A 27,563-nucleotide genomic window follows, 5' to 3' on the forward strand; every position below is an offset into this window, starting at 1 on the left:
GAAAACGCTACGAGGGCCGGAGGATAATACCTGATTCGCCCGGCCGCCATGTGTGCGTGTATGCATTTATTTCATTCCTTGCTTTCTCTTCCCCACGGTCGACGCAGATGCCGGGCGTCATAGGGAATCGACTGGGCTGCGTGTCTTCTCTTTTCCCGTGACATGACATGGCTTACATGGAACTGTACCCGATCGAGTTCGTGTGCGCGCGCTTAATCAGGCAAGGCAGAGAGGAGTTATCGTGACCAACTCCAGCAGGTAGTATTTCCACATGCGTGAGCGGTTGCAAATGGTGGCGCTTATCTCATCCAGCATTTTCCAAATTCAAAGTACCTAGTCGGCACTGCAGCTCGACTCAGCCTGGTTTTAGCCGGTCGTTCGGAGATAGTTCCCCCTAAGCTTCCTTCTAAGCTTAGCTACTTGCTGCTGAGGTGAGGACGGGCCACTCTGCAAGTCTGCAACCCCCCTGCGCGTGGGTGGGCTTCAGGGTGGACCTGGTTCTTGTTTTTGTTAAAGTGGTGCGAAATGCGACGTCAACGGCGCCTAGCTAAGGGGGCGACCTCATTTCACTTAGGTCAGAGGCTTGGACGCAGACCGGCAGGGGGTCGAGGCCAAAATGCGACTGCTGAAATGACGATTCAAGAGCGGCATGGCGAGGCATTTATCCAAAGCAAATGAGGAAGGGCTTTTGTGCATCGCGAGGGAATCAGCCGTCAGTCAGGACGCGACAAGAAGGGAGGTCGTCAAAGTCGTCCTTATCGTGAAATGAGAGATCCTCGCCCAGGACCCTCCCTCCAAGATAGCAGGGTCGGCCAAGCAAAAACGGTCCCAGTGTTTTTCGTCTTGGGAGCAGATGCTTAATTGCAGCTGGACTTGGCAATCGACTGTCATGCTGATCCCCCCGGACGGGAAATCGAACGAAGAGCGGCCTTGGCCATTGGCAAAGCTTAGCCAGAGTTTTAGGGGCTTGAAGTCGAATAGAAAACACGATGGCAGATGCGAAAGCAACACAGTCATGACCCGTCACTTTGCTCAACCGTGACTAAGTGACACGGAAGGTTTCCTGCCCTACGTCATCCGACAGCAGAGCACATCAGAACCCAGGCCAATGGAAACGGGAAACATCAAACACGGATGCACTGGACCGTTTCTGCTGTGCCATTCACTGACCCCCGGGAAGTCAATCGATTATTAGCGGGCAAAAAGCGTTTCGTGACCAGCGAGCGCACTCGGATCGTCATCATTTCCGTGGTATGAGCCGGACGGTTGGCCTACGAAGAGCCAAAGCATTCTCGGAGGCCGCCCATACAGTACTTGTAGTATGGGGCCATCGTCACCCCACATTCGACCTCGGTGCAGCATGTCAGTGAGATGTCGGTAAGCTGCGAGAGTGCACCGCCAGCAACACAGCAAGTCATTAGCAATTGTCGGGGTGATGTTGATTCTTATATGTCATGGCGATGCATTCCATGTGAGGCGCAATTTGGATTGCCACGCGCACAAGTGTAGCTGTGTTGGGGGCTTCGTGTCAGATCGTCGCCGCGAGTCAGGCAGATTGCCATCTTTGGCCCAAAGTAGACGCAAAAAACTCGTCGCGCAAGCCAGATTGGCCTCCAGGAAATGAGCCAACATGCCCCTCGGGCCCAGTTTGGATAGCCACGGACCCCAGTCTCGGAGCTTGACAAGTCCCTGAGATCTCATTACTGACCGACCGACCACCCAGAAGACAGAAAAGCTGCAGCAGTGACCGTAACCTTAGCCCTCTGGATCATCTCACACTACCTGGCCAGATCCTATTAGCCCAGACCTCCCACCCCCCCTGTCCGCTTCTCCCATGGTATTTGTTTTACATTCTCCCATCCGGTATCAATAGTGCTGCCCATACACATACATAGCCAAGCCCGTTCCCGTCCTGTTGTTGGCAAGCTGGTTTGCGCTCCTCTTCCCTCTCTCTCTGATTCCTCATCGTCAACCAACTCCTTGTGCGCCGCTGCCAAGCCCCAAAGCCCAAGCCAAGAGTTGCATCACCCTCGCATCTCTGGAAATCTACATCTACCTCCCGCATCGATCGAGGGGCCTAATTCGACAGTACCTGGGACCGACAAGAGATCCCTTTCGACATACATCTGCTAGACGAACCGTTTCGACCAGCTATCTGTTATTATTAATAATTGGGCAAAGGGGAAGAGATCGATCGCCATCATTTGGTTGGTTGCTTGGCATTTCGGGGCCGCCCTTCTTTGTTACTGTACGCCGCAATTGCATCTGCGACAACAATAACAACAATCACCACCCGGAAGAAATAATCCCGTCAGCTTCAACCATCACCGACATTCTGCAATCTTTTACTTTTGCATTGTCTAATTCGACCATCCGGCCAACATGTCGCAAAATACTCGCAATGCCCTCCACAACCTGAAGAATGAGCGTCGTAAGTGCAGGTGTTTCTTTACTACTGATTGATTGACGAGCGAGCCCCGAGTCGGCCCCGAAGAGCAAAGAAGCCAAGAAGAGAAGCACAAAAAAAGCCAAGCCAGCTTCCACTTCCCCCCATCCCCATCTCCCACCGCGAGCAAGTCTCCCTACAACGTTAGCACCCGGCAGCGTGCAATCCAGGCCTGTAACCCAGTAACCCTGCCCGCCTGTGCCCCTGCGTTTGCCCTCCTGCGGCGGACGACCCACTGCCCCCACCCTCGGTTCATTTGTTCTCGTCCAACGCCGGGCAAAGCAGCCTAAGCAGGCCAAGCAATGCACCCATAGTACGCTGCCCATAGCCAAAAGGCACCAAGCACCAGCAGCCAAGCAAGGCGAGAGGGCGACCGAGCCGACAAGCATCAACCTCCTAAACACCGTCGTCACCGGGACCCCGTTCCCAGCACTTGGCGAACCACAACTTTGGCGGCTCCTGTTCCATCGCGCGAATTGCATGGTCAACCCGTGGTTATTATTGCACGTTTCTCTTTTGCCCATTTCCCCCCTGGAACAATGTTTCCCTTGGGTCGCCGGCCATTTACATTGTCTCCGAGGCCATTGCCGTTGCCGTTGCAATTGTCTTCCCTTCATCTCGACCTCTCTTTTTCCTGCACCGGCTACCAGCGCGACAGGACCAGCGTTCCTCGCCTAGCAAACCCAGAGCCGCCAGAGAGCGCCGACTAGCTGCTGCTGCTACATGACAGGCCCCATCCATTGGCAGCCATTTCGTCATTCTTCGTATTCACATACGTACTACCTTTACCCACACAGACCACCTCTCACTGTCGTTATTGATTTTTTTATGATTCTTCCATCATCTCCTATTCGTTTGGCCTCGTTTCTGTCGCGCACTATTTCTCCAATTCTTGGCACTGTGCGCCTTCTCGTGTTGCGTAGTGAGAGAGAGGGAGCACAGCCATGTCCATGTCGTCCGACCACGAGATGCAGTCGCTGCAGCGGCGGGGAACCGGAGGGTCACTAGCTAACCTGAGCCAAGTCAACCTCATTGGCAGCAAATCCCAGGCCCGGAAGGAGGGCAAAGACGGGTGGAATCCCTTTGGCCACATCCACCACGGCTCGCGCAGCCGGACGGCCGACCTGGAGACGGGCCGCGGCAACCGCAACTCGATGCTCCTGGCCCACAGCCAGACCGTCCCCGACCGCCTGCCCTCCTCCCACGGCCGCTCCGAGTCGCAGAACAGCAAGGAGAACGAGGCCCTCGCCACGGCCGAAAACACCAACGGCGCCTCGCGCGAGGTGCCCATCGCGCCCCACCCCGACGGCGTGAGGAACAGGAAGACGACGGGCCTGGGTGATGGCGACAACGCCGCCGGCCACGAGGTGGACAACTCCAAGAAGAAGAAGCCCAAGAAGGACTCGGCCCTCTTCAAGCACGTCGAGCCCAAGGAGCCCTTCACGGTGAGCAACCAGCTGCGGCGCACCATCCTCGGCTCCTGGATCAACATCCTGCTCGTCGCCGCGCCCATCGGCATCGCCATGAACTACACGGGCTTCGACGGCAAGATCATCTTCGCCGTCAACTTCATCGCCATCATCCCGCTCGCCAACATGCTGTCCAACGCGACCGAGGAGATCGCCCTGCGCACCGGCGAGACCCTCGGCGGCCTCATCAACGCCACCTTTGGCAACGCCGTCGAGCTGATTGTCGCCGTCATCGCCCTGATCCACAAGGAGTACATCATCGTGCAGACCTCCCTCATCGGCAGCATCCTGTCCAACTTGTTACTGGTCCTCGGCATGTGCTTCTTCTTTGGCGGCTTCAACCGGCCCAAGCAGAGCTTCAACCAGGTCGTCGCCCAGACCGCCGCCAGCCTGCTCGCCCTCGCCGTCGCCAGCAACATCATCCCCACCGTCTTCAAGCAGAACGTCTACGAGAACGAGGTCGACAACCACGCCGTCGACGACCGCCACGTCGCCGCCATCTCGCGGGGTGTTAGCGTCATCCTGCTGTTCGTCTACTGCTGCTACCTCTACTTCCAGCTCAAGACCCACGCCGACGTCTTCAACGAGACCTCCGAGAAGACGGCCACCTACACCCACTCCAACAACAACAACAACGTGGCCTCCGAGGGCGTGCACGGCACCGTCGCCAGCATCGCCGTCATGGCCGCCACCACCGCCGGCCCCCAAGCCAGCCAGGCCCGCCAGAACGCCTCCCGCGACGGCGACGACGAGGAAGAGGACGACGACGAAGACCCCCAGCTGCACTTCTGGGTCGCCATCGCCCAGCTCACCATCTCCACCGTCATCATCGCCCTCTGCGCCGAGTTCATGGTCGACGGCATCTCGGCCGTTACCACCGAGGGCGGTCTCAGTGAAGAGTTTGTCGGTCTGATTCTCCTTCCCATTGTCGGCAACGCCGCCGAGCACGCCACCGCCGTCACTGTCGCCATCAAGGACAAGATGGACCTGGCCATCGGTGTCGCTGTCGGTTCGTCCATGCAGGTTTCGCTCTTCCTCCTCCCGCTTCTCATCATCATCGGCTGGGGCATGGGCGCCGAGGAGATGACGCTTGCTTTCGACACGTTCCAGATCGTCGTTCTGTTCTTGTCCGTGCTCCTGGTCAACTACCTCATTGGCGACGGCGAGAGTCACTGGCTCGAGGGCGTGCTGCTCATCTGTCTTTACATAATAATAGCAGTTTGCGCGTGGTGTAAGTGTTGCTGTCCCCTTCCATTTCTCGATCTTGTCACTGACTCCTCGTCTAGTCTACCCCGCTGCGCCAGGCACAGTAGGATAAAAAAGGAAGATACCAACCAGGATAATGCTTTCAAGGCATCCTTATAACCCAACTAAAAAATAATAAAGCCTCGAGCTACCTTGTACAAGTTATACAATCAGCTGTATATACGTCACGCTTCGATTCAGCCTTCTGTTCAGTTCCCTGTACATCCTTTAACGCAGCCGGCCCGCGCTGGCCTTCTTTTCTCGCAGTATTCCGTATGCGGTAGTGTCTACTCACCACGGGGAATCGTTTCTCTTTGCGCGCGGCGTTACGGGAGTTTTTCTATACAAGATGGCCGTGTCCACGGACTACACCTCTGAGAGCTTTGAATGATTGCGAATCTTTAGATAATTTTCATGACGAAAAAAAAAGAGACGGCCGCTTGGCGTTGATCAGTCAGATGGAGATATACCAGCCACGCAGCAGGGGCGTTGTGTGTGCATCTTCAACCCAGTGAGCGAGAGGGAGGGATATCGGTTGATACCACGATAGTCAGTGAGCAGTATGTGACCCAGTCATAGGTTTATGCACAATACACGCAAATGAAGATTTTAATTGACTGCAACCCACGTGGCTTTTTCTTGCCTTCGTGCCTCGGTGATCTCACGCGATGTTCCGGTTTGCCTTCGGCTCGTCCACGGTTATATGCTGTCTCCTGTCTATGTAGTCTAGTGGTACTTGTCACCGATTGGTTTATTGTTATCTTGGGTAGGCGGACAGCTTAGATTGAGGTATCGATCGTGACGATTTGCATCTATGCTGGGCCATATGAAGGAAACTGTCTGCAGGTGAGGACCAAGTCGACCTTGGCTTACTCTCCTGCCACTGCACTCTGGATAGGGCATGACGGGCAATTCTGGACGTACGGTGCCCCTATGATTGATCCCTTGCCCGTCAGAAGGAGGACGAGGTTGCTGGGTGTGATGTCTATCTTGGCGACTCATCGTTATCGACGACATAGCCTGAAGGCACTAGGTTTCAACAATAGTTTGGCAACGATTTTGGTTCCTGGGTGAACATCTTGTGGTTTTGGGGATACTTGGATTCAAGAAATGCCCACAACCTTTCTAGCCGTGTGCTTCAGGCCGTTGGAACTCATTATGACAGGAAACGAAAAGAGCCGTCGAATTTTTGATGCCGTGTACTTTACCGGTGATCCGACTCGCTGCCACTCCGGGACTGACTCCGTGGCCACAAGGTGCACGTATTGGGCTTGGAAGTGGGAAAGGGGGTTCCCTAGGCAGGCAGTGAACATGGCAAGTGCATAGGCGAGTCCCCTTTTCTACCACCACATGGATCTCACCTCTTTTCTCTAGGGCCATACTAAAGTGACATGCATTCCCGAGATTTAGGTCTTGACTTGAATGGCTGCGTGACTGGCAATCGACCCTGACATCACATGGTTTGCTAAAACATGACTAGATTATAGAAAGTATATCTGGTGACATTTTCCTGGCTACATCTTCTTCGCTGGCTGAAATCCCGTTGACAACTCTTGCTTGGTCTTGGCCACGCTCCAGATCTTCAACTTTGCGTTTGACGCCCCCGTCCCCCTTTCTACCAATTCAATCATTCCCACCGAAGTCAATTCCCATAATGGTGGTTGCGGTCACATGAGGAACACCCTTCGAGAATATTGGCAAAAACGGGGCGGTTCTCGACTTTCCATCTCCTCCCTGGTTGGTTCAAATCCACTCTTCAAATCCGTGTTGAGGGATGAGGCGGGCGGCACCAGCGTATGCGACGCTGTCGGTGTGCCGCGCTTGCTTCGTACTTTATACGGTATAAACAGTATGCTGTGTTCGTCGAGATTGTCCTCGATAAACCGTTGGGCAGATGTGAGTTGGAGCCCGCTTCTAGGCTTACCATCTTCTAGGCTTTCACCGCCGAGTTTGACATTTCGTTGAATTTACAAGTCTCGATAGCCTCCTGCCTCACTGCATTCCCCAAGGCTAAGCCACCCGTTTCTGATGGTGACTAGGTGGACTTGTCCGGTCGCCCGCAGCTTGGGCGCCGGACTTTGCGGCCAACGCTACATGTCCGAATGTCGCATGATCTCGAAGAGCTGGTTGATGGGTGGGTGGCAGTTGTTGCAGTCGGTGACGTAATTGAAGAACTATTCGGGTTGTCGTATCTCCCGAGCTCGATTATTCCGAGCTAGTCAGCCGCCAAAGGCTGGTTTGTTTGGCCAATCCAACCCAAATAAGCCAGCTCGCTAGTGTCAGCGCTGCCACGGAGAATTGTACTTCGTCTACATATATATCTTATATATTCGCCATGGCACCACAAGATACTCTCACTCTGGAGGCCAACCTTGTTCATGAGCATGATCATGTCGCAGCCCACGGTTCTCGTCGTCGGCGCATCCATCGCAGGCCCTATGGCCGCCTACTGGCTCGCCAAAGCCGGAGCTCGAGTCACCGTGATTGAACGGTTCCCGACCTTGCGAACCAACGGACAAAACGTCGACATACGCACCGTCGGGGTGACGGTGATGCGGAGAATCCCCGGGATGGAGGAGGCGGTTCGAGCCAAGATCCTCCCCATGAAGGGGATCAGCTTCGTCGACACCCACGGCCGGCGCTTCGGCACCATCACGGCCACGGGGAACCCGGACCAGCAGTCCCTGGTCTCCGAGTACGAGATCTTGCGGGGCGACCTATCCCGGGTTCTGTTTGACCTGACCAAGGACAACAAAAACATCAGCTACGTCTTTGGTGAGCAAGTCGCCTCGATGAAGTGGCAGCAGCCGCAGTCGCAGACGAGCTCGGAGGAAAAGGAGCAGATCACCGTGGAGTTCCTGAACGGCCATCCCACCACCACCTTTGATCTGGTCGTAGCCTGCGACGGGGCCACGTCTCGAACCCGCGCCATGGGCTTGGGGTGTGACGCGCGAGACTATGTCCACTCCGCCAACGCTTGGGCTGCTTACTACTCGACGCCGCCGGGCCGCGATCTCCTCAAGGGAGCCAGTGGTGGACTTGGGCATGGGTACAATGCTGTCGGCGGGCGCATGCTGGGAATCGACGCACCCAATGCCGCCACTGGCTCCAATCGCCTTACCATGTTGAAGTTTCACCCGGACACCCAGCCTTTCCGGGACGCCGCCCAAAGGGGAGATAAAGCGCTTCGAGAATACGTTGTAGAGCAGTATACGGGTGCGGGTTGGATATGTGACGAGGCTGCCGGGCTGATCGCGGACGCAGACGACTTTTACGCCTCCGAGATGGTGCAGATTAAACTGCCGAGTTTGTACAAGGGCAAGTTCGCCCTCGTCGGCGATGCAGGCCATGCTCCGGGCCCTACTGGGACGGGGACGAGTCTGGCCATGGCCGGGGCGTATGTGCTGGCGGGCGAGATCCATCGACACCGCGGGGACTTGGCGGCGGGACTTCAGGGGTACGACGACCGGATGCGGCCCATCGTTGCCGGGCTGCAGAAGATCCCGCCGCTCGTCCACAGTTTCTTGGCACCGCAAACGGCTTGGGGTATTTGGGTGCGGAACAACATCTTCGCTTTCGTATGTTGGACGGGGTTCATTGACTTTGCGCAGAAGTATTTCAGTGCAGCCTTTGCCGAGACCGACAAGACTGGGCTGCCTGACTATTTCAAGGATACATGATGATAGGGAGGCCAACGAGGGTACATTCTGAACCAAGATGTGGGTTTGAAGAGCGACAGGATCTTCCCATTTCAAATCAGACAAGCAGGCCGAGATGACATTTCTGTATACGGTACTACAATTCCAACCAATGAAACGTTGTGGTCCGCACCTGCTACGAAAATAGTTACTCAAGAACCAAAGACTCGCCGCTCTTAACCTGAACAAGATTGGGACGTCTCTCGACCACTGCCTCGCCTTTCTCCCGGGCAATTCTTTCTTCTTTTGCCAGCCCCCACTCCATGCTTCTCGGTATGTCCTGCACGCGCAACATGAACAGCCCCCAATAGCTCAACGCCGCATTCGCCGTGGGGATCCAATACTTGGGGCCGCCCAAAGCTCTCTCGACGGCCAGTCCGCCGGTGACCCCCAACACGGTGTTCCAGCCCCACGTGAAGCCTTCCTTGAGGGGGTGAAGCATAGCCAGAACATTTACGGTTTTGGTGGTATCGCGCAGGAACGCCTGCAACGGCGGCTGTTCCAGATGCATGCCGTGCGGCGACACCCAGAGCGCCTCGTGCTGGGGTGTTTGTTGTGCAGCAGCAGCTCCACTAACCTCGATATCTACAAGCCCTCGAGACCATACGATCACAATTGCAAAGTTGAGCGCGCTCTCCCTCAGGCGGAACGGGGTTAGCCAGCCTGGTAAGGGGCCTCTAGGATGCAAGCCTTGCCATTCCGATCCGTCGTCGCCGCCCATATCTTGCATGGAGACGACGGTATCAAAGTAGTCCCACCCGTTCAGGATAACAGCCGCGTCGGGCACCGCCACCACAGGGATGCGGCGGTCGAATTGGCGCAGAGATTCCTCGTGAAGGTGGTCGGTGACGCGGGAGCTGATGACGATGGCGTCTACCATCCGCTCGTTTCCTCCTCCTGGTTCTTCGTTACCAGCGACCAAGCCCGCCTTGGCCGCGCTGAGCTCGATCTCGCGTGCGATCTGCTCGACGTCATCACCATTCTGGATGGTCGACTGCGCTGTCAGGGCCGCCCAGATGATCCAGCTGGCCACAGTGACGGCCGCGCCCGAGGACTGGAACCATGGATCAAAGACAATGTGGTAGTACACCTTTCGATGCTTCGTTGCCGTGGGCCCCTCGTCGGGCGGGACTGGGAAGGACATGAGCCAGCTGTTGTCGCCGTTCAGCGAGGTCAGAACGGGGCGAAGCTCGGATGGCTTTGTCATTTTTCCCATGTGGGCGCCGAGAAGCGCCGCGCGTTTGTTACTGGCCATCGTGCCACCAAATCCGGGCGGGTTCCTGTCGAGTGAGAAAGTGTAAGTTCGGGAGTGGCGTAATTACGAGGCAAACGGCCGTGGAATAATCAAGCGGCTGTGGAATAATCGAACACTGTGATATATTCTGTAGAACTTCATATGTATAACAGGCAGCCACGGCGGAAGGTCTCCCAGTTGCAGCAGGCGACTGATCAGGTGGAGTGGGGCTCCAACGGCGCAGAGAGCCAACAACCACTCTCATCCCTTACTTCACGGAGACCCCTTGCATCCTGGCACCCATACGGTCGGGTCCTGATGGCGCAGTGAATGATGCAAATGGCCTTAGAAGGTTCTCCGCAGTCACCACTGAGATACTCGCAAAAGCTTACTACAGTGATCACACAAAGTGGTGCTGTGACATATGAGTCTGAAATATAAGAACGTGAACGCTAGGAACCCTTCAACATCCATCTCCCTCCGCGTCCGACGAGACTAACAACCTAGACGATGGATTGAACATCATCGATGTAATGATATCGACGCACCCCCTGTGTCCATTCTCCCGTGCAAGCTCACGTGCGCTATCAAGGATCCCTCTGAAGCCATCTCGCGGCGCCGTGTTCCAGAGGAAGAGCAAGATGTGGTAACGACCCATCTCAGCAGCCCATTCAAATGCCGTGTGGCCACGTCCTAACTCGGGTGCAGGAGCATGCGGTTCAGCACCATGCTGGACTAATAGCTCAGATATTTTCAAGCTACCACTCTTGGCGGCCATTTGTATCGCTGTACCGCCATGCTGCCGTGCGCCAGGGCTGTTAACTTTAGCTCCATTCTGGAGCAGGAACTCCACCATGGCGTAGCTGCCTATCTCGCAGGCCTTTTGCAATGGGGTGTAAACGATTCCCAGCCGCGCAGGTCTATCAATATCGGCGCCCTTTCCCAGCAGCATCGCAACGAGTTCCTTAGATCCTATTTCGACCGCAAGGAGTAATGGTGTTCGTAAAAACAGAAGTTTTCTGATCGGTCTAATAGATATAACGCGCTTCCCATCGCCACTGCGTGTCTGCACACATAACTCGCCTTCCGTAGCGATGTTATCGACTTGGGCATTGCAACTTAATAGTCGGCCAATGAGCTGCAGGTTCCGGCCCCTGCCATGGAGTATGGCAAATCCCAGGGGACTTATCCTTTCGTGCAAATCCCTCTTCACCATGTCGTTTTCAAAGCCTTCTGTAAGACCTAGGTCCTTCTTGTTTCGTTTTCTAAACAAGTACCAGCTTGTTAAAGTGTCTAGATCAACCTTCATTTCAATAAGGGAGTTAGTTCGAGGCCCGTCGTCGACATACATAGCCTCGATGATCAGCTCGCCACCAAACCCTTTCAATCCAGAGGGATGCTTGGCTGAGAACGCTGACTGGAGTTTCGAGAAAGCCGTCATGTCTTGCTTCAATACCTTGCTGAAGGCTTTGATGTCCGCGGGCGTCGAGCCTTTGGACAACAGATAATTCATCATTTCGTGATCTCGACCTTCAACAGCGGTCCCAAGAGGTGTGCAACCGGAGTTGGCCCTTGCTCCTGGATCGGCTCCGGCCTCCAGCAGGTGTTCCACCAATCTGATGTCTCTTGACATCACCGCAATGGCGAGGGGGGTTTTGTGGTACCCCCGGTCCAAAGGGAACCCCATGCTGCTGAGCGCGGCTATTATGTCTTTTTCTCCCCATTCATACGCAAGTTCCATGGATAAGCCCAAGTCCGCTGCATCGTAGATATCTGAGGGATACTCGTCGTCGAATACACCATATCCCCAATCCGACTCGAGGAGAGCCTCGACAACTGCCCGACTCTGGTTTTGTAGAGCGTAGCGGACATGTAAATGGCGGGAGTGAACCAATTTCTCGCCGCTCGCACCGAGCTTTAATAATGCAAAAACAAGTTGAGGTTTGTCGTGCTTCACAGCCTCCAAGGTAGCCTCGTCCAGGTAATTCCTCATTCGTGGTTGAGCGCAATGAAGAATTGTTTCAAGGTAACGGATACTTCCAACCCTTGTTGCAGCGGTAGTAGCGGCTTCGAAATGGTTTGGTTCATTAATGCAGTCCCAAGCTCCATATTCCTGTAGAGTTTCGACCATGCCCATGTCCTCTTGACTAATCGCTTCAGCCAGAGGTGTAGACCAGTCACCCTCAATCCTGACGTAAGTATCTGCACGCGCTCCCCTGTCGATGAGAAGGCGGACCAGCTGCAAATTCCCGCTTCGAACTGCGCCTGTGAGAGCAGCAGTTGGTGATGTAGCATACTGAGCAATGAGTTCGACCAGGTCGGCGTTCCCGCGCCTAGCAGCACGTGCTAACATGTTGTTGATTGCCTCAGGGTGATCTGCGACGCACTTTCCGCAGCTAGTTGACTCGCAGCTTTTTATCATCCATTGAATGACGGATGTAGCAACCGAATTTTCAACGAACTGCACAGCCTCTTCGGCCACCGTCTCTTCAGCGTAAGCGTAACGTTTCTGGAACATGATCATGTGACTGGCGGCTGGGAGGCCTTCCATCAACGTTTTGAATACCAGCAGCTCCTCCCCAGCTCGCTCAATAGCTAGCCCGACCGTTTCACGAGTAACCTCTGCGCCATACTCTATGAGAGACGACACAATGCGAGATTTGGCCGGATCCGTTGAATTCTCTTGCCTGAGGGCGATTTTGAGTGCTGGCTCCACAGGCCACAACTTTGTTTCAGTGCCAGCAGGCTGTACTATCCTTGGATCAGCCCCGGCCTCTAAGAGTACTTTCGTCATCTCTTCGTTTCCAGAACGCAAGGCCAGTACTATCGGACTCACGGTTTCTCCGCGGTCCTTACACGCACACCCGTTCAAGTCGATAGTGATACTCGATCTGTTTCGAGTAATTTCAAGCACCATTGAAACAGTTTTAGCATCGTTCGATGTGACAGCTGACCTAAAGAGGTTGTCCGTTAATTGTTTGGCCAAAGAGTCTGGTCCATTCAGGAGAAGATGCCTCAAGTGGTTGAGATATCCTTCGTGTCCGCTAAGCATCCCCAATACTGAAGCTTGGGAATCATCGTCCAGACTAGCAAATCCATTCATCATCGAGTACAGCAGTGTAGTGAAATGGGCATTTTCAACACAAAACGCTGCACCAACAGTTGTAGATGAGCGATAGCTCTGCCAGAAGAGGGAGTCCGGTGAAACCAAAGACTGGAATCGCTCTATGACGCGAGGTATTGAACCGTTGATTGTGATGTTGGCATATTCTCCACGCAACAGTAACGCTAAGGACGGCTGTGATTCTGCAGAGTCCCTTTGGGTGAGTTTCATTGAGGTATCTGAGCCTGCATGACTGCTGAGAGTGTTGTGCCTCAGGAAGTTAGGCCATATGTCATCGCTCCAGATGAAATCATTCTGAAGAACCCGTGGACTTATGCATGATCCAAAGAAGTCAAACCCAGCCCCAAGAGTAGAATGGGAGCCTGTGCCACTTCCAACAACTCCTAGCTCTGGATCAAAGCGATTGATATCAAAGTCTGGGCTTGAGAATGGCTGGTTGAACAATCCGGCTCCGAAGGAATACTCTTCCGGCGAATGGGCCGGGAGTATTGACTGAGGCACGTCCGGGCTTCTAGGAAAAGTCTCAATTCGCTGGAGTAATGGTACAGAGGCCGGCATACTCGGCAATGCTTGAGGGGGTCTGCTGACAGATGACTGATGAGGGCTGAGGCTCGGGACCAAGGCGTTTGACGCCGCGAGGAGACCGTCTGAGGACCAGCGCTTCCATACGCCACGTTCCTTGATCTCGACGAAAGCCTGGCGACCAGGTGTGAGCGCTGTGCCTGCCCGAAGTCAGAGATAGTACATGCGGGTATGTTTCAGGATTGAAATACCTTGTACACTGCCATGCGTTCTCGCCACCGACGATTTCGCATAACGATGCCGGGCTTTCCTGACCCTTTCCTTGGTCTGGACTTTGCCAGAGATGACGACCCGGACCTCTTTCCCCATCTCCTCAAGTCGATCATGATCAGCTAGAAGCGAGAGCCATTCGTCCTTCTTGAGGTTTTTAGCGACTCCCCACCGTCTCAACTGGCTTTCATATTGCGATTGACTATGTAAAACGTTAGCGTGGCCAGGGAAGCGAGCATGAGATGGACGGGTAGCCAACCTTGCGGCAAAGTTGTGCTGACGCCTCATGACCCAGTCGACACATTGGTCCGTTCCCTTGGCTTCGCCTCGTCGTGTGAGGGGTAGTCCTCTCTCGCAGTAGAGCTCAAATATGGTTGCTCTATGCTTCTCCCAGTCCTCTCTGGGGATGGTAGATGTGGAAGTTGCCATCGTGCTTAGAACAAAAGGGTACGCTTTTGCCAAGAGAAGTGTAGTGCTATCACAATTGATGAGGATGACTGGAGCCGTCAAGACAGGGGCGGGACAAATATCACCGAGGGAGGAGTTTTACATGGCTCTGCCACTTTCAGTTTTGACTTTTGAGGATGGGCATGGCCAGGTGGATATAACTTTTTGCCTGATAGCCCAGCATGTTTTGAGCTATGTCAGCATTTGTGCTGGAAGCGACAGCGGTGCCTGGCTTGCGTTGTACGTACCTCAGGATTTGAGCAGCAGGCTTTGACCCCAGACTTTGGCATCAGGCTATGTGCCAAGTTTTCCCATCAGGTTTTGGCACAGAGCACCAGATTTTGGAGCCCGCTTGCGAGCCCTCACTATGGACTCGTGATTCGTCGGTTGCTTTCGGTGAGATAAGGCTGGCTGTAGCCGAAATGTAAATACGAAGTTTATGCATTGCAGATCCTTTGGATCTCAACCAACCGTTTACGATCACGCCTCATGATTGCTCCCACCGAACCTACTGCCTTGGAACCCCAAGTTCGCGGCCCACCGATCGCGGCCGAGCCCGGTGGAGACTTTTGGCGCAGTCATGTGCAGTCCAAAACCTGACAAAGTCGTTACTGAACGGTTCTTGCTTTTATGCAAACTTGTATAATAAGTCGGACAGAATCTGGACTTTATGCAGACTTATCCAGCTTCATGGCATCCGCCTCCAGAAAGCATCGATACACACAACAGATAGATCCCCTAGGTTTTGGAACAGCGCAGTTCCGAAAGCTGGACTCAATATGGATATATCAATGGAAATAGCTCCAGGTGATGATGAGGGCCTGTCTTCACGGTGGACACACATCCAAAGCAACGCTGCCCCTTGACAAGGTCCGCCACGAAAGTTGAAACATCCACAACCTAACCCACTCGTCTCTTATTGAATCAAAATGACCAAAGGTCCTGATCATAAGTCAAAGAAGCACGGCGGGAGCAAGAGGTGAGTACAAGACTTCATTCCAAGGTGGTTTTATGGGGGGACACTTACACGGTGTCAGCAAATCCGGCAAAGCCAAGTCGGTGATGTTGGAGAGATTCATCGACGATAAGGGGTACACCGTCGAGAGACTCACATCAGATGGATCCAAACGGGAAGAGTACCACGTGGCCAAAGCTCAAAAGGCCATCGACGACTTTGACTCTGCTTGGGCGCGTGCTTCGGCGTCATCGAGCAAGCAAGGCTACCTATTCGATTGGTGAGTATCTTTCCCCTGGATATTGCCTTCTCGTATTAATTAGTTTTCGACTAGATCGCTTGTATTCATGTTGAGGCGCTGGAAGATAGGCATGAGGGAAGATCTCCCAGGGTTATAGTCCTCAACTAGTGAAGGATAATGGATATAATCACATTTTAACATTGAGAACTCGCATTGGACTCTTGTTTGGCCTACGTGCCTCTTCTCCTGTCCATCAACCATTGATTATGCTTGGAAACTCTCCTTTACACCTCACAGAGCTCAGACTTGACCAAACACTGAAGCCACAAAGTCTCGGATGATGTCCTCCTCGCTTGCGAACCCCGGCCGACCAACTTCGCGCAGAATGAACTCGGCCCGCGCGATGGGACCCGGTGCACAAGACAAGTCTCTTTTCTCGTGTTGACGGTCCTCCCCTTGCACAAGCTCCGGCCGGTCGGGGAACATCTCGCGCACCTTATTGCGCATGCCGTTCCACGTTGTGTTGATATAGTACGAGAAAATGCGCTCATTCTTGATAGATGCCGAGGCCACAGCTGCCACCAGCAGTCGGGCCGAGTCTTGAACGTCGGTGAAGAAGGCTTTCAGCATTGTTAGCATGGTTGCTAGAATCCTCGAATATGAACAACAACTCACCGAGATCCAAGCCGATCTGGTCCCATTGCCCCTGAAGGGCATGTTTCAGTTGGCCGGTGGAAGAGGATGGGCCGGTGTTGATGTTCTCCATGTCCAGGACGCGCCCGAACTGGCCATCGGGGACGACGCAGTTGGCCACGAAGGGCGAGTTGTGCTCCCGGATCCAATCCCAAAACGCCAGTTCTGCCAAAGTCCGTCCGGCGCTGTACACACTCACCATCTTCTCGAACGAAGCACCGGCATCTGGAGGCGGACCGTCTCGCACCTTGTTGATGGCCTCGTAGTTGAACATGTCGCTGGTCAGTTTGCGCGGGCCATCGTAGACGTTAGAATGGACGGCCTTGGAGCTCGAGCTGAGGACGTAGCGCTGCACGCCGGCACGAGCAGCGGCTTCCAACGTGTTGACCACCCCCTGGATCATGGGCTCATATACCTTAACGGGGTCTGTATCGAAGATAATGGGCATCGAAGGGTAGATGACACCAGCGGCACCTGATAAGAAGCCAATCAGTACCGAATGTCAAAGTAGTTCGATAGTAGCAGACTGGGATGATGGAGTACGTATGTACCTGTGAAGGCTTCATCGAAGGCACCTTTGGCCTGAAAGTCTTGAACCTCGACCAGCTCAAATTTGCCGGGCCATTCGTTATCGAACAGCGCATGCATCCAACCACGGTGTCGCTCAACGCTGCGGACGGTGCCTCGGACGCGGTATCCTGCCTGCTGAAGCTTTTCGCAGGTCTCTACAGCCATGTAGCCATTGGCGCCAATCACTACCACCGTCGAGTCCAAGGGGATTGCTCGGTTGGCGATGCGCATCTTGCTGTCAATTCGGTTAATGGTGTATTGTGCAGAGCTTCAGCAACCACTTCGACACCGCCATGAGACGTGTTTAAATACCCTTTGGTGAACATGCTGAAGCTTGCAGTGATGACGAACGCTGAGTGAGCAAATCACCATTTGGATTTATAAGATGCTACATGTAGAGGACATGAAAAGGAAGCTGCTCTCTACCTTGAATTGCGACATCATGGTCGGATTTGGGTGCAATGTAGCGGCCCTCTACCAGAAACCCCGAACCCCACGCTTGAGAATCGCTGAATTTGTGGTGCAACTAATCTGTCATCGAGTTTTCCAAAATGTAGTCCTCCAGACGGCGTAGGTAAATGCCCTCTCCCCATCTTGAACGTCGAATTCGGCACTCGGGGTTCCGAGACTGTTGGCCAACTCGGAGCGCCAGGTTTTGGTCAGAGTCCCGACGCCAACAGGAACTCGGGGTTCCGGGTTGCAGCAGGTCGAAGTCTTGCAGACGAACGTCAGCAACACGGTACCTTTGACAGGGAGTGCATCTTGACAGAACTAGTATGTCGAGATGGAAACCCCAGAATCGAAACAAACCGATCGATGATACTTCCAAGAAGGTAAGTATGAGCCTCTCCTTCATTCACGTTCCAAATGCAATCTGCCGATGAGTGTTCTGGTTGATAGCCTGCACCTGTGGGCGCTGGATTGGACAAGTGCGGGGTGCGGGGCATAGCACAGCACCTGTAGCTCTCTTCCCCAGCATCAACTCAGTGGTTCAGCTCAGAGCTTTGAGCACTCATTCCAATTGATCGGTAGCTTGTCTGCTCTGTACATGGCAGCACTCGTTCTAATTGTGCTTCCCAGCTGGTGCCGGGAAGTCGCTCTTCTCGAATCGCGCAGTAGATACACTTGGAATATGTGACTTTCAACTGCCCGTTGGCGAGTTGCACGAGGCAGTAACTGCCAGCGAGAGCGTTGCTTCCCAACAGCCAAGCTCTTGTGTCAACATGCCTCCGTGTCTTTGCGCCAGTTGGTGATCGAACACCACCGCCATCCAAGCCAATCGAACCTCATCGGAACAGTGCCTCCTAACCCCGAAAACCATCAAATTCCGGTCGTTACAGCTCGGCGTACTTGTTGCAGCAGTCGGCGAGTACACGCGGCTCAGCTGATGGAAAACGGTGTGGTGGGGCGAATGATTGCATCTCTCTATGGCATCTTTGTCAGCACCCCCAAGAGGAGGGGTCTGGGTGGCTGATCTGAGCCGAATCAATCAAATTCCTAGACTGAACGTTCTTTTTCGCAACATCCTTCCGATCCTTGTCATAAATAAGTACTCTGTGTCTCCCTCAGGCGTTCCAGCTGATTTCATGTTTCTTGCTTAATTCAGTTCAAAGTGATTCTTGCATCATGGTCGTGGTCGCAGTGGCTGGAGGTCTTGGCTCCCTCGGGCAGCTCATCACCAACGCCCTGCTCGAGACGGGCCAGCACGAGGTCTATGTCATGTCCAGAAAGGTTAGACACTGTTCAGCCAGCACTGTTGTCCTCGGAATCGTGGCTAAGAAGATGCGCGCAGGCAGTCGAGGATGACACCGGCCGCATATCGCCTCTGACGGGCGAGCGCTACTTGCCCATCATCCAAGCCGACTACTCCTCCGAGGACAAGCTCCAAGAGCTACTCACAGAGCACAAAGTGCAGGTCGTCATCTGCGCTTTCATCATGGACAACGATTCGGTGTCGGACGCACAGGTGCGGCTGATCCGGGCGGCCGAGCGGTCGCCCAGCGTCCGGCGCTTCATTCCCACCGAGTTCAACGTCGAGTACGACGCCGGCGACGATGTCCTGCCGTACCCCAAGAAGCGCTTCCACAGGCTGGCCCGGCGGGAACTGGAGGAGAGGACGCGCACGCTCGAGTACGCCTACGTCTACCCGGGCATGTTCATGGACTACTTTGGCCTGCCCCGAGTCAAAAGCGTGCTGCGCCCGCTGTGCTTCTTCGTCGACCCGGCCCACGCCCAGGCGATCCTGCCTACCGACGGCGGGGAGGCCAGGATGAGCATGACGTCGACCACAGATATGGCGCGATACCTGGCGCTGGCCCTCGACCTGGAAAAGTGGCCCCGCGTCTTGTCCACCGTCACCAGCACCGTCACCCTGCACGAGCTGGTCCGGCTGGTCGAGAAGAGCCTGGGCCGCCCGCTCCAGGTGCGCTACCAGCCCGTCGAGGCCCTCTTGCAGCACACGGGGGCGGACCTTCCCAGCAACTTGGAGATTGCCGAGGAACGCTGGACCGAAAGGGGCGGGTTGGACCAACTACGCGCTTTGATTGCCGACCTGGAAGCAAGTGTCGTTTTGGGTGCGTATGACTTGACGCAGCTGACGGATCATCTGGATCTCGTCAAGGAATTTCATGGGAAAGCTCCGGCGCCGCAACTGATTGAAGATCTGCTCGAGGAGGCGTGGGGATCACAGTCTGATGGAGTGGGAATGTCAAGTTAGTTGTCTGATCGCAGCAGTGTGTCTCGCTGTGCAAGCACCGCTCTGAAGTAAGGAGGAATTCGAGAAAGTTGTGAGTAATTATTACGACTAGCAATCTTTACACTTCTATATCATGGTGGAATGGCCCCTCTGCCATCTTGTCCAGGACTCCAACTGGGAATCCATGACTCCTGGATTTCACTGTGACGATGCTTGTGCATTTCGACGCGCCGCCTTGCGCGCCCGGCGTCTCTGCTTGTGCCAACCGTAGACCTCCATGGCCAGCTTGACTAGCTCCGGCCTGCCGTCCCGACGAGCCCGCTCGAGCAGCTCCTTCGGAAAGCCGGCGCCCGCCGTCGTGTACTGGATGTAGTGCACCAGCTCGCCAATGTTGTACCGATGCTTGATGTTGTCGCGATGGAGGCTGTCCAGCTCGGCCTTGAGCCGTTGGATGCCGCGCGCCTGCTTGGTCACGTAGGCCTCGAGTTCGGCAATGCGTTTGGCTTGCTGTTCCGGCGAAGGTTCGGTCACGGCCTCTGTGGCATCTTCCGTCGGCCCCTCGGTGACCCGGTCCACCTGTTCAATAACCCTTCTCACCTGTTGGATAGCCATCCTCACTCCAGCCCTCACTTGTGACCCGGCATTCTTCGTCTTTTCGCGTAGCAAATTGAAAAGGCGGACCGCATCCTCCGGCAGTTCACCGTAGCTGAAGTTGGGTAGACTGTAGCTGATTTCCCCTTGGAAGTTATGCAAGTTGGTCTTGCTACCATCACCATGGTCAATCACGATGGATTTGAGCGTGCCCACGTTGATCCCTGCCACTTTCATCTGCCTTATGGCCACTGCCATATCTCGGTTAGCCTGCTCCACAGCTTGGTCGGCCTGCTCTTGTCCCAAGTGAAATTGATGACGCTCTTCCGCCGACCAGTCAGAGTACCTGCGTATATCATAGGATGCGGTTCCGAATGACACACCCGGTGGTCCACTCATGAACGTGTCTTGATCCTGTACCGTCGCTTCGTTTGGTATATCCAGAAACCCATGTTGAGAGCCGGCCTCATCGCGGCTTTCATCCATGCCGAGTCGTCTTTGCGTGTGGTCCTGTTGCTCTAGTTGTTCTTCGGGCGTGATATTTGTGTCGGCAGGAGGTGGGCCAGACTCATAAACAACAAGCGCCGTGGCAGAGTCTTCCACTTCGTGGATGTGTTCGAGATCGCTGGTATACATCGTTTCTAATTAGCTTACATGAACAGGCTACGTTATTTCTTGAAATTCTCAACCTCTGAGTTTTATGGTAGCTGTGTTCGTAACTAGGCATGTGATCGCTGTTGCTTCCTTATGCTTTTATTTCTTTATTAAGCATCACGTTTGCGGTCAGAGTCAATCGCTCAACAAAGGCATTCCCGTCCACTCTGACTACGATCTCTTTGCACCGCCTAGACAAGGACCTACAGGGCGTACCGGAACGCCAAGTTCTGCCCGTCTGTCAAATCCAGCATCGCCTTGGCCACCTTTTGATGCGTGACATGCCCGGCCGAGTCGACCCTCGCAACGTAGCCGTATTCCTCGTGGGCTGTGGTTTCTAGTAATGCATCTCGTCTTTTGTTTTCTTTGTTGAGCAGATACCGAAGAAGAAAGAGTATCACGTAGTCCCCAGCGTATGAGGCCTGACAATGGGGTGAGTATGGCGCAGATAACAACGAGTAGAACGAAACCTACCAGAAAGATGGAGTACGGCACGTAGTTTCTGGGCTTGTACTGCGCTCGCCAGAACTGGGTGCAGAGTGTCTGCCCTAGGGCATAACCCACCAGGAATATGGCATTAACTGCGAGTTTCTTTTGTTTGTTCTGTCAGAGCTGATCCTCCCGTCGAACGGTAGTTTCCTCACCTTTGTATGACCTGACGTGGTCACGGCTACCCAAGACACAAACATGGCCCAGGAAGGGGCCCCGCCAAAGTTCAGCACGTAGTAAGCGCAAAGCAGGCCTACACGGTTGCCCCAGGGCAGCGTCATGAGCAGTACGACAGCCAGAACAGAGGGCGCGAAGAAGAGCGCAGCGATGTAGCACCGAGAATTCTTTGGGCAACAGACACGTCAGAGGTAGAGAACTGGAAACACGTCAGCCATGCCACTCACCGGGAATCGACGCAGCATCATGGTGGACAGGGTGATGGAGATGATCATGGCAGCGCCTGCCGGGATATTGAGAGCGGTGGTCTGCACAGCGTTGAAGCCGAATGACTGGATGATCAGGCCATACTGCGTGCCAAACCCATTTTGGAGGTTCCTTGTCGGGTCAGCCGACGCGCAAAGTGAGGCATATGAAGGTGGACATACGATATAGCAGCAAAGAGAAAGAACAGCCACGTCTTGGGGTCCCTGATGGCCTCTTTGGCCTGTTCGGGCTTCCAGACTTTTGTCTCGGTGCCGCTCTGGTTGGACTCGATCCGCCTGACGGCCGTGTACTTTTCTTTATCCGACAGGAACCTGGCCTTGGCGGGACTGTCGGGGAAGAAGACGAGGAAGCACACCGAGATCAAGAGCGTGAGGCCTACGTAGATGATGAGCAGCAGCTGCCAGGGGGCGGGTTTCTTCGAGGGGCTAGAGTGTGCCACGCCAAATGCAAGGAATCCCGAGACGATCTGCGAGAGGCCGTTGCTCTGGAACGTCCAGCCAACCCGCTGGCCGGACTCGGTACGGTTGTAGAACATGGACATGACTAGCATCAAGGCGTTGGTCACGCAGCCTTCGGAGCCGCCAAGCAGGAAGCGAAGCACGACTGGGGCTTATCAGTGGTGGAATCCGTATAGATGTAGAGGCTCACTCACATAGACCGCCGAAGCTGGTGCATAGGCATTGGAGGCCCAGCAGAACCGACCACAGAAAGATGTTGGCAGCCAGGTACTTGGCGACAGGGAAACGCTGCAGCGCCCATGAGTGCGGGTAGGCAAACACCAGGTACCCTATCATGGTTAGCGATCGGGGGAGTGACACGACAATAGTTGGAGCTACCAATGTAGAAAGCCGAGCCCAGCGTGTTGAACTGGTCGGCCGACAGGTGGTTATCTTCGATGATTCCGAGCACGGCCGAGGATCCCACGGTGTTTCTAGCATCCAGCCAGTCAGTGCTTTTGCCAACCCTCTTAACATGTCTGTATTTCTCACTTGTCCATGTACTGAACTGTAAGATTTCATGTTGAGCACAGGAAATCACTTCGCCGGATGGGAGAGGCCCTCACGTATGTAGATTGCGAACACGAGAGGCAATATGACTTTGTCAATCTTGTTGCGTAGCCTTCTCGCCTCTACCGGGTCTAGCTGCTCGGCTTCATCATGCCCGAGTACGAGGTCTACTGCCTCATCGACGCCCTGATCTGGGTCAGCTACCAGTCCCAGACGTTCAGCTTCTGTTTGAGATACCTGGTCATATTGAACCACCTTTACAGTGGACTCGGTTGTTTTGGTAAGTTCGTCACTCATGATTCCGTGAGGGGACCGTAGCGGAATAGATTGGAGAGTGGCAGAACAAACCAAATAAGAAACCAGAGCTGTGCTGAGAGACGGCAGTGTACATTCAAAAGAGAAAGGCGAACCTGCAAAGTCTTGCTTGTATCTGATGTCAGCTTGGTAGAGCCAAGCGGGAAACTCGTAAGACTGGCTAAGTCTTTGATACAATAGTGTTGCTCAAACTAGATCTTACCATTGAGTTTGTTAAATGATAAAATATCCAATTGCATCAACGGCCTGTCGACCCTTCATGGGAGCAACTATACCAAGCCCAGCGCTACTGCATCAAGGGGTTACATAGAACTTGAAAACAACTCGACATGTCAGCTACATACAGGCATGCGCTATCGGACCGAATCAAATGGATTGGCTCCTGTTGTCTTCCATCTGCACGCACCAACGAAGAGCTGCATCTCAGGTTACATGGTGACACCCTCTCGTCGTCAGCAGACACGGGCTGAGTAACAGCCTGCAGGGCCTTATCATCTCCTTACCCCGCGTTTGAGACAGCATACTTCGGCATATTCTTGCGACTTAGCAGCCATAGATGGTCACGACTGTTTGTAATTTCGCCGGTTGCAATGAATCCTTTTGATGTTTGTTAAGTCTTCAACATGGAACATTTGGCTCACGGGTTCTCGAAACTCCAGCAGGGGGAAACCATCATTCTTCTTGGCCCACTGCTCCTTGTGCTATACATCACAGGTCTCTCGATCTACCGGCTGTACTTGAGTCCAGCGTCGGTGTTTCCCGGGCCCAGACTGGCGTCACTGACGTACTGGTACGAGTTCTACTACGATGTCTGGAAAGGAGGTCGATACACGTGGAAGATCCGCGAGCTGCATGAGAAATATGGTTTGGAATTGAAATTCTCTGAACACGAGAGCCACTCGCTGATCGTGGGCTGCAGGGCCGTTAGTCCGCATCAACCCCTACGAGGTGCACTGTGACGATCCCGACTTCTTTTCTGTGTTGTATACGAACTCTTTCAAGAGAAAATCAGACAAGTCCAAGTGGCTGATAAGGCAGTCGTAGGTTCTTTTGCTCCAGTAATTTGGGACCGAAGGTGCTGATCAAGTCGAACATCCCCAAGATGGACACGAAACTCGGCCTTCAAGACAGTGGAGCACGACCTCCACAAGCAGCGCCGGAGCCAGCTCAACCCCTTTTTCTCGAAAGCCTCGATTCGTGCGCTCGAGCCTCTGATTGCCGGCAAAGTCGACCGCCTGTGCGAGCGTCTCGAGCAGCTGGCCTCTCATGGGCGAGTGGTATCGCTGACACATGCTTTTGCGGCGCTGACCCTCGACATCGTGACGCATCTCTGTTTCGGAGTTTCCTACGACACCCTCGAGGATGACGAGTTTGCCAAGGACTGGTACGAGAGCCTGGTGGCGTCAAGTCGAGGTGGCAATCTGATGCGCCATTTCCCCTGGATCCACACACTCCTGCCTCTGTTTCCGAGCCTGGTCACAGACTCCACGTCGGCAGCGATGCAGGCGTCCAGTCGGCGGCAGAAAGAGCTGCTGGCAAAGGTGAGCGAGGTGATGCGGCGATATGAAAGAAGCAGGATCAAAGGGGCACCCCAGCCGGAGCATCCCACCATTTTCGACGGCATCCTCCAAGCCGATGTGCCGGCCGAGGAGAAGTCCGAGCTGCGACTCATCGACGAGGCTCATGCGCTAACGGGCGCCGGGACCATGACCACTGCCCGAGCCATGGAACACACCATCTACTTCCTGCTCCGCAACCCGGACTGCATGCGGCGCCTTGCGGACGAGCTCGAGGCCGTTATGCCCAACGAGTTCTCCATCCTTTCCTGCGCGGTCCTCGAGAAGCTGCCATACCTGACGGCGGTCGTGCATGAAGGACTCCGTCTCAGCAAAGGCGTGCCTCATCGCTTCATGCGCATCTCGCCCGACACGTCGTACCGATACGGCGACGTGGTGATCCCGCGTGGTGTTCCCGTCGGCATGACACTGATGGATTTCCTCGAGGACCCAGAAGTCTATCCGGATCCGGAGTCCTTTGTACCGGAGCGCTGGATCCCTTTCGACGGCCCAGCGGCTCGCAGATGTCGCGACAACCTGGTCATCTTCGGAGGGGGCAGCCGGATGTGCGCCGGCATGAACATGGCCTGGACTGAGCTGTACCTCACCATCGCGGTCGTCGTGCGGCGGCTGGGGCATCGATTGCAATTGCGGGATGTGGACTTTCGACGGGATCTGATGCTGACCGAGGATGCCTTCAATGCGCTGGCCAGCCGGGAGTCCAAGGGGCTGCGCGTCACGCTGGATTAGGGTTCACGGATTGGAAAGGGGCAGGGAGTTTCTGAGATCCATGATTTGCTAGAATTGCGATCGCAATGCTTGTATTCCTTGATTTTTGAAATGGTGATATGCAGGTCTTCCAACATTCGTGCCAAGGATCACGTCATCCCAGCACGCAATTGCCTCCAATCAAATGCGCAGTTGGATGCATCCCGAAGGCGGGTTTTGGCATTGAAAAAGGCAATAAACGTCGGGGTCATGTCCGACCGAATCAAGATAATGCGAAATGCCAAGTTATATCATGAAGCCGTGCTCGCGATGCAGGTCCAACTTCATCTTCAGCAAAGCCTTCACCTTGACGTGAAGCCATGGACGAAACCAAATCATCTCCGGCGATGTCGCCCGTTGCCGACATGTCCACACAGCAGCACCAGCACCGAGGCCTGGCCCGTATGGTCCCCTACTTCCGCAACCCCGAGAACATCCTCCGCGCCAAGCTGGACTTGTTTTTGCTGCTCTGGATGTTCATTGCCGGCATCATGAAGGAGATGGACCAGAGCGCGACGACGCAGGCCTACGTGTCGGGCATGCGCGAGGACCTGGGACTGCTGGGCAACGAGCTCAACTGGTTCCAGACCTACTTCAGCATCGCCTACGCCATCTTCATCGTGCCGTCGCAGATGCTGCAGACCAAGCTGCGGCCCTCGCTGTGGCTGCCCTTTGCCGAGATCACCTGGGGGCTCCTGACCATGTTGTGAGTGAGGCTGTTGGGTGTAATGAGATGTGTGGTACTGACCGACTACAGCACATACAAAGCCAAGACCGCACAGACTGTCTATGTCTTGCGTTTCTTCTTGGGCATGATGTCCGCCACCTCTTGGCCGGGCATCACGTCGCTCATCCTGACCTGGTACACGCCGGCGGAGCTTGCATTGCGACTGGCCATCTTCCAAGTGTCGGATGTAGCCGGCGCCATGTTCTTGGGTGTAGTGCAGGTAAGCGTACTCCTCCAGTAAGAGAAGTAGTATACGGCTGACCTTTCCAGGCTCAACTCTATGTCCACATGAACGGCGTGCATGGTCTCGCAGGCTGGCAATGGCTCTTCATCATCTCGGGCGCCATCACGGTGCTGCTGGGCCTTTTGGGTCTCTTGATCGTGCCCGACTCTCCCGCCAACACCCGCGCTGTCTGGCTGACCGCCACCGACAAGGGCATCGCCCGCGAACGCATGGAGCGCCACGACATCCAGCCGGCGCGTCTCATCCCCTGGCGGGTCCTGAAGGCCAAGCTGGTACTACTGCTGCGGCACCCGCTGACCTGGATGTTTCTCGCCGTCTTCGCGCAAAACGCCTGGGCGGGGCGGGCCAACTCGTACATCCTGCTGTACCTCAAGGGCGTGACGGACCCCTCGACGGGCCGGCCCCTCTACTCGACCTACCAGGTCAACTTGATCCCGCTCGGCGGCTACGCGCTGCAGATCGTCACCAATGTCGGCATCAACGCTCTCGGCGACTACAAGGGCTGGCGTTGGCAAATTTGCATCGGATCCAACATCGTCCACATAGTCGCTTGCGCCATCCTCGCCGCCTGGCCTTCGAGTCATGGCGTCATCATGTTCGCCTACTTCCTGACCTACGCAACCAGTGCCGGCGGGCCTGCCGTCATCGCCTGGCTGGCCGAGCTCCTGCGTGCGGAGCCCGAGGCCCGCTCCATCATTGTTGGGTTGACTGTCACCGTCGTCTATGTCGGGCACGCCACGATTCCACTGGGCGTGTGGAAGGTGACGGACAGCCCGCAGTACCCGATTGGGTTCCCCTTGGCGGTGGCGTTCTCGGCGTCTGCCATTCTCATCATTTTGGGCATCCGCTTCTGGTTCGTGAGGAAGTTTCCCGAGTTCCCGCGGGTGGGATACGGAGCGGGTGAAGTCGTGTTGGATGGGCCGTACACCGACGTTGTGGAAGGCAGCACGAGCTTGGAAAGTAAGGATGCGAGATCAAGGGTGGCACATGGGTCCTCTCAAGACTCTCGAGGATAGTTTATGCAGAAACTTGAGTTTTCCAGCTATGGATCGACATTGCGTCAAGGACAGTAGAGCTGGGACAAGTAACATGCACCGAACCGAAAGCTTTTACACAAAATCAGAGGAAGGATAGAATGACAGGCAAGGTATCCTCTTAG

The 27,563-nt window shown here is 54.8% G+C and overlaps 9 protein-coding genes across 9 annotated transcripts; 6 read left to right on the forward strand and 3 right to left on the reverse strand.

The window, feature by feature from the left end:
• Positions 1-3,390: 3,390 nt before the first annotated feature.
• On the forward strand, positions 3,391-5,233 carry PG985_005933 (calcium proton exchanger protein; the record flags this gene model as incomplete). The annotated part of the gene is made up of 2 exons (XM_066825702.1): positions 3,391-5,146; positions 5,202-5,233. 2 exons carry the CDS (start codon positions 3,391-3,393, stop codon positions 5,231-5,233), a joined length of 1,788 nt encoding a protein of 595 aa, XP_066688862.1.
• A 2,317-nt stretch (positions 5,234-7,550) lies between these two features.
• Positions 7,551-8,840, forward strand: PG985_005934 (oxidoreductase; the record flags this gene model as incomplete). The annotated part of the gene is made up of 1 exon (XM_066825703.1): positions 7,551-8,840. The coding sequence occupies one exon, from the start codon at positions 7,551-7,553 to the stop codon at positions 8,838-8,840; it is 1,290 nt and encodes a 429-aa protein (XP_066688863.1).
• Positions 8,841-9,006: 166 nt separating this feature from the next.
• PG985_005935 (uncharacterized protein) lies at positions 9,007-10,113 on the reverse strand (the record flags this gene model as incomplete). Its single annotated transcript, XM_066825704.1, has 1 exon — positions 9,007-10,113. The coding sequence occupies one exon, from the start codon at positions 10,111-10,113 to the stop codon at positions 9,007-9,009; it is 1,107 nt and encodes a 368-aa protein (XP_066688864.1).
• Positions 10,114-15,384: 5,271 nt separating this feature from the next.
• On the forward strand, positions 15,385-15,694 carry PG985_005936 (uncharacterized protein; the record flags this gene model as incomplete). The annotated part of the gene is made up of 2 exons (XM_066825705.1): positions 15,385-15,434; positions 15,493-15,694. The coding sequence occupies 2 exons, from the start codon at positions 15,385-15,387 to the stop codon at positions 15,692-15,694; spliced, it is 252 nt and encodes an 83-aa protein (XP_066688865.1).
• A 257-nt stretch (positions 15,695-15,951) lies between these two features.
• PG985_005937 (uncharacterized protein) lies at positions 15,952-17,145 on the reverse strand (the record flags this gene model as incomplete). Its single annotated transcript, XM_066825706.1, has 3 exons — positions 15,952-16,271; positions 16,327-16,818; positions 16,896-17,145. 3 exons carry the CDS (start codon positions 17,143-17,145, stop codon positions 15,952-15,954), a joined length of 1,062 nt encoding a protein of 353 aa, XP_066688866.1.
• Positions 17,146-18,540: 1,395 nt separating this feature from the next.
• PG985_005938 (phosphoserine aminotransferase) lies at positions 18,541-19,630 on the forward strand (the record flags this gene model as incomplete). Its single annotated transcript, XM_066825707.1, has 2 exons — positions 18,541-18,645; positions 18,707-19,630. The coding sequence occupies 2 exons, from the start codon at positions 18,541-18,543 to the stop codon at positions 19,628-19,630; spliced, it is 1,029 nt and encodes a 342-aa protein (XP_066688867.1).
• Positions 19,631-19,807: 177 nt separating this feature from the next.
• PG985_005939 (MFS general substrate transporter) lies at positions 19,808-23,091 on the reverse strand (the record flags this gene model as incomplete). The annotated part of the gene is made up of 10 exons (XM_066825708.1): positions 19,808-20,825; positions 21,071-21,276; positions 21,329-21,445; positions 21,499-21,687; positions 21,748-21,898; positions 21,949-22,390; positions 22,440-22,574; positions 22,624-22,718; positions 22,777-22,792; positions 22,851-23,091. 10 exons carry the CDS (start codon positions 23,089-23,091, stop codon positions 19,808-19,810), a joined length of 2,610 nt encoding a protein of 869 aa, XP_066688868.1.
• A 641-nt stretch (positions 23,092-23,732) lies between these two features.
• PG985_005940 (P450 monooxygenase) lies at positions 23,733-25,415 on the forward strand (the record flags this gene model as incomplete). Its single annotated transcript, XM_066825709.1, has 3 exons — positions 23,733-23,973; positions 24,029-24,149; positions 24,212-25,415. The coding sequence occupies 3 exons, from the start codon at positions 23,733-23,735 to the stop codon at positions 25,413-25,415; spliced, it is 1,566 nt and encodes a 521-aa protein (XP_066688869.1).
• A 365-nt stretch (positions 25,416-25,780) lies between these two features.
• On the forward strand, positions 25,781-27,420 carry PG985_005941 (major facilitator superfamily domain-containing protein; the record flags this gene model as incomplete). Its single annotated transcript, XM_066825710.1, has 3 exons — positions 25,781-26,139; positions 26,191-26,380; positions 26,431-27,420. The coding sequence occupies 3 exons, from the start codon at positions 25,781-25,783 to the stop codon at positions 27,418-27,420; spliced, it is 1,539 nt and encodes a 512-aa protein (XP_066688870.1).
• Between the last annotated feature and the right edge of the window lie 143 nt (positions 27,421-27,563).

The sequence above is a fragment of the Apiospora marii genome (assembly GCF_038362585.1).
Source record: "Apiospora marii strain CBS 49790 chromosome Unknown utg000003l_segment0_segment0, whole genome shotgun sequence".
Lineage (NCBI taxonomy): Eukaryota > Fungi > Ascomycota > Sordariomycetes > Amphisphaeriales > Apiosporaceae > Apiospora > Apiospora marii.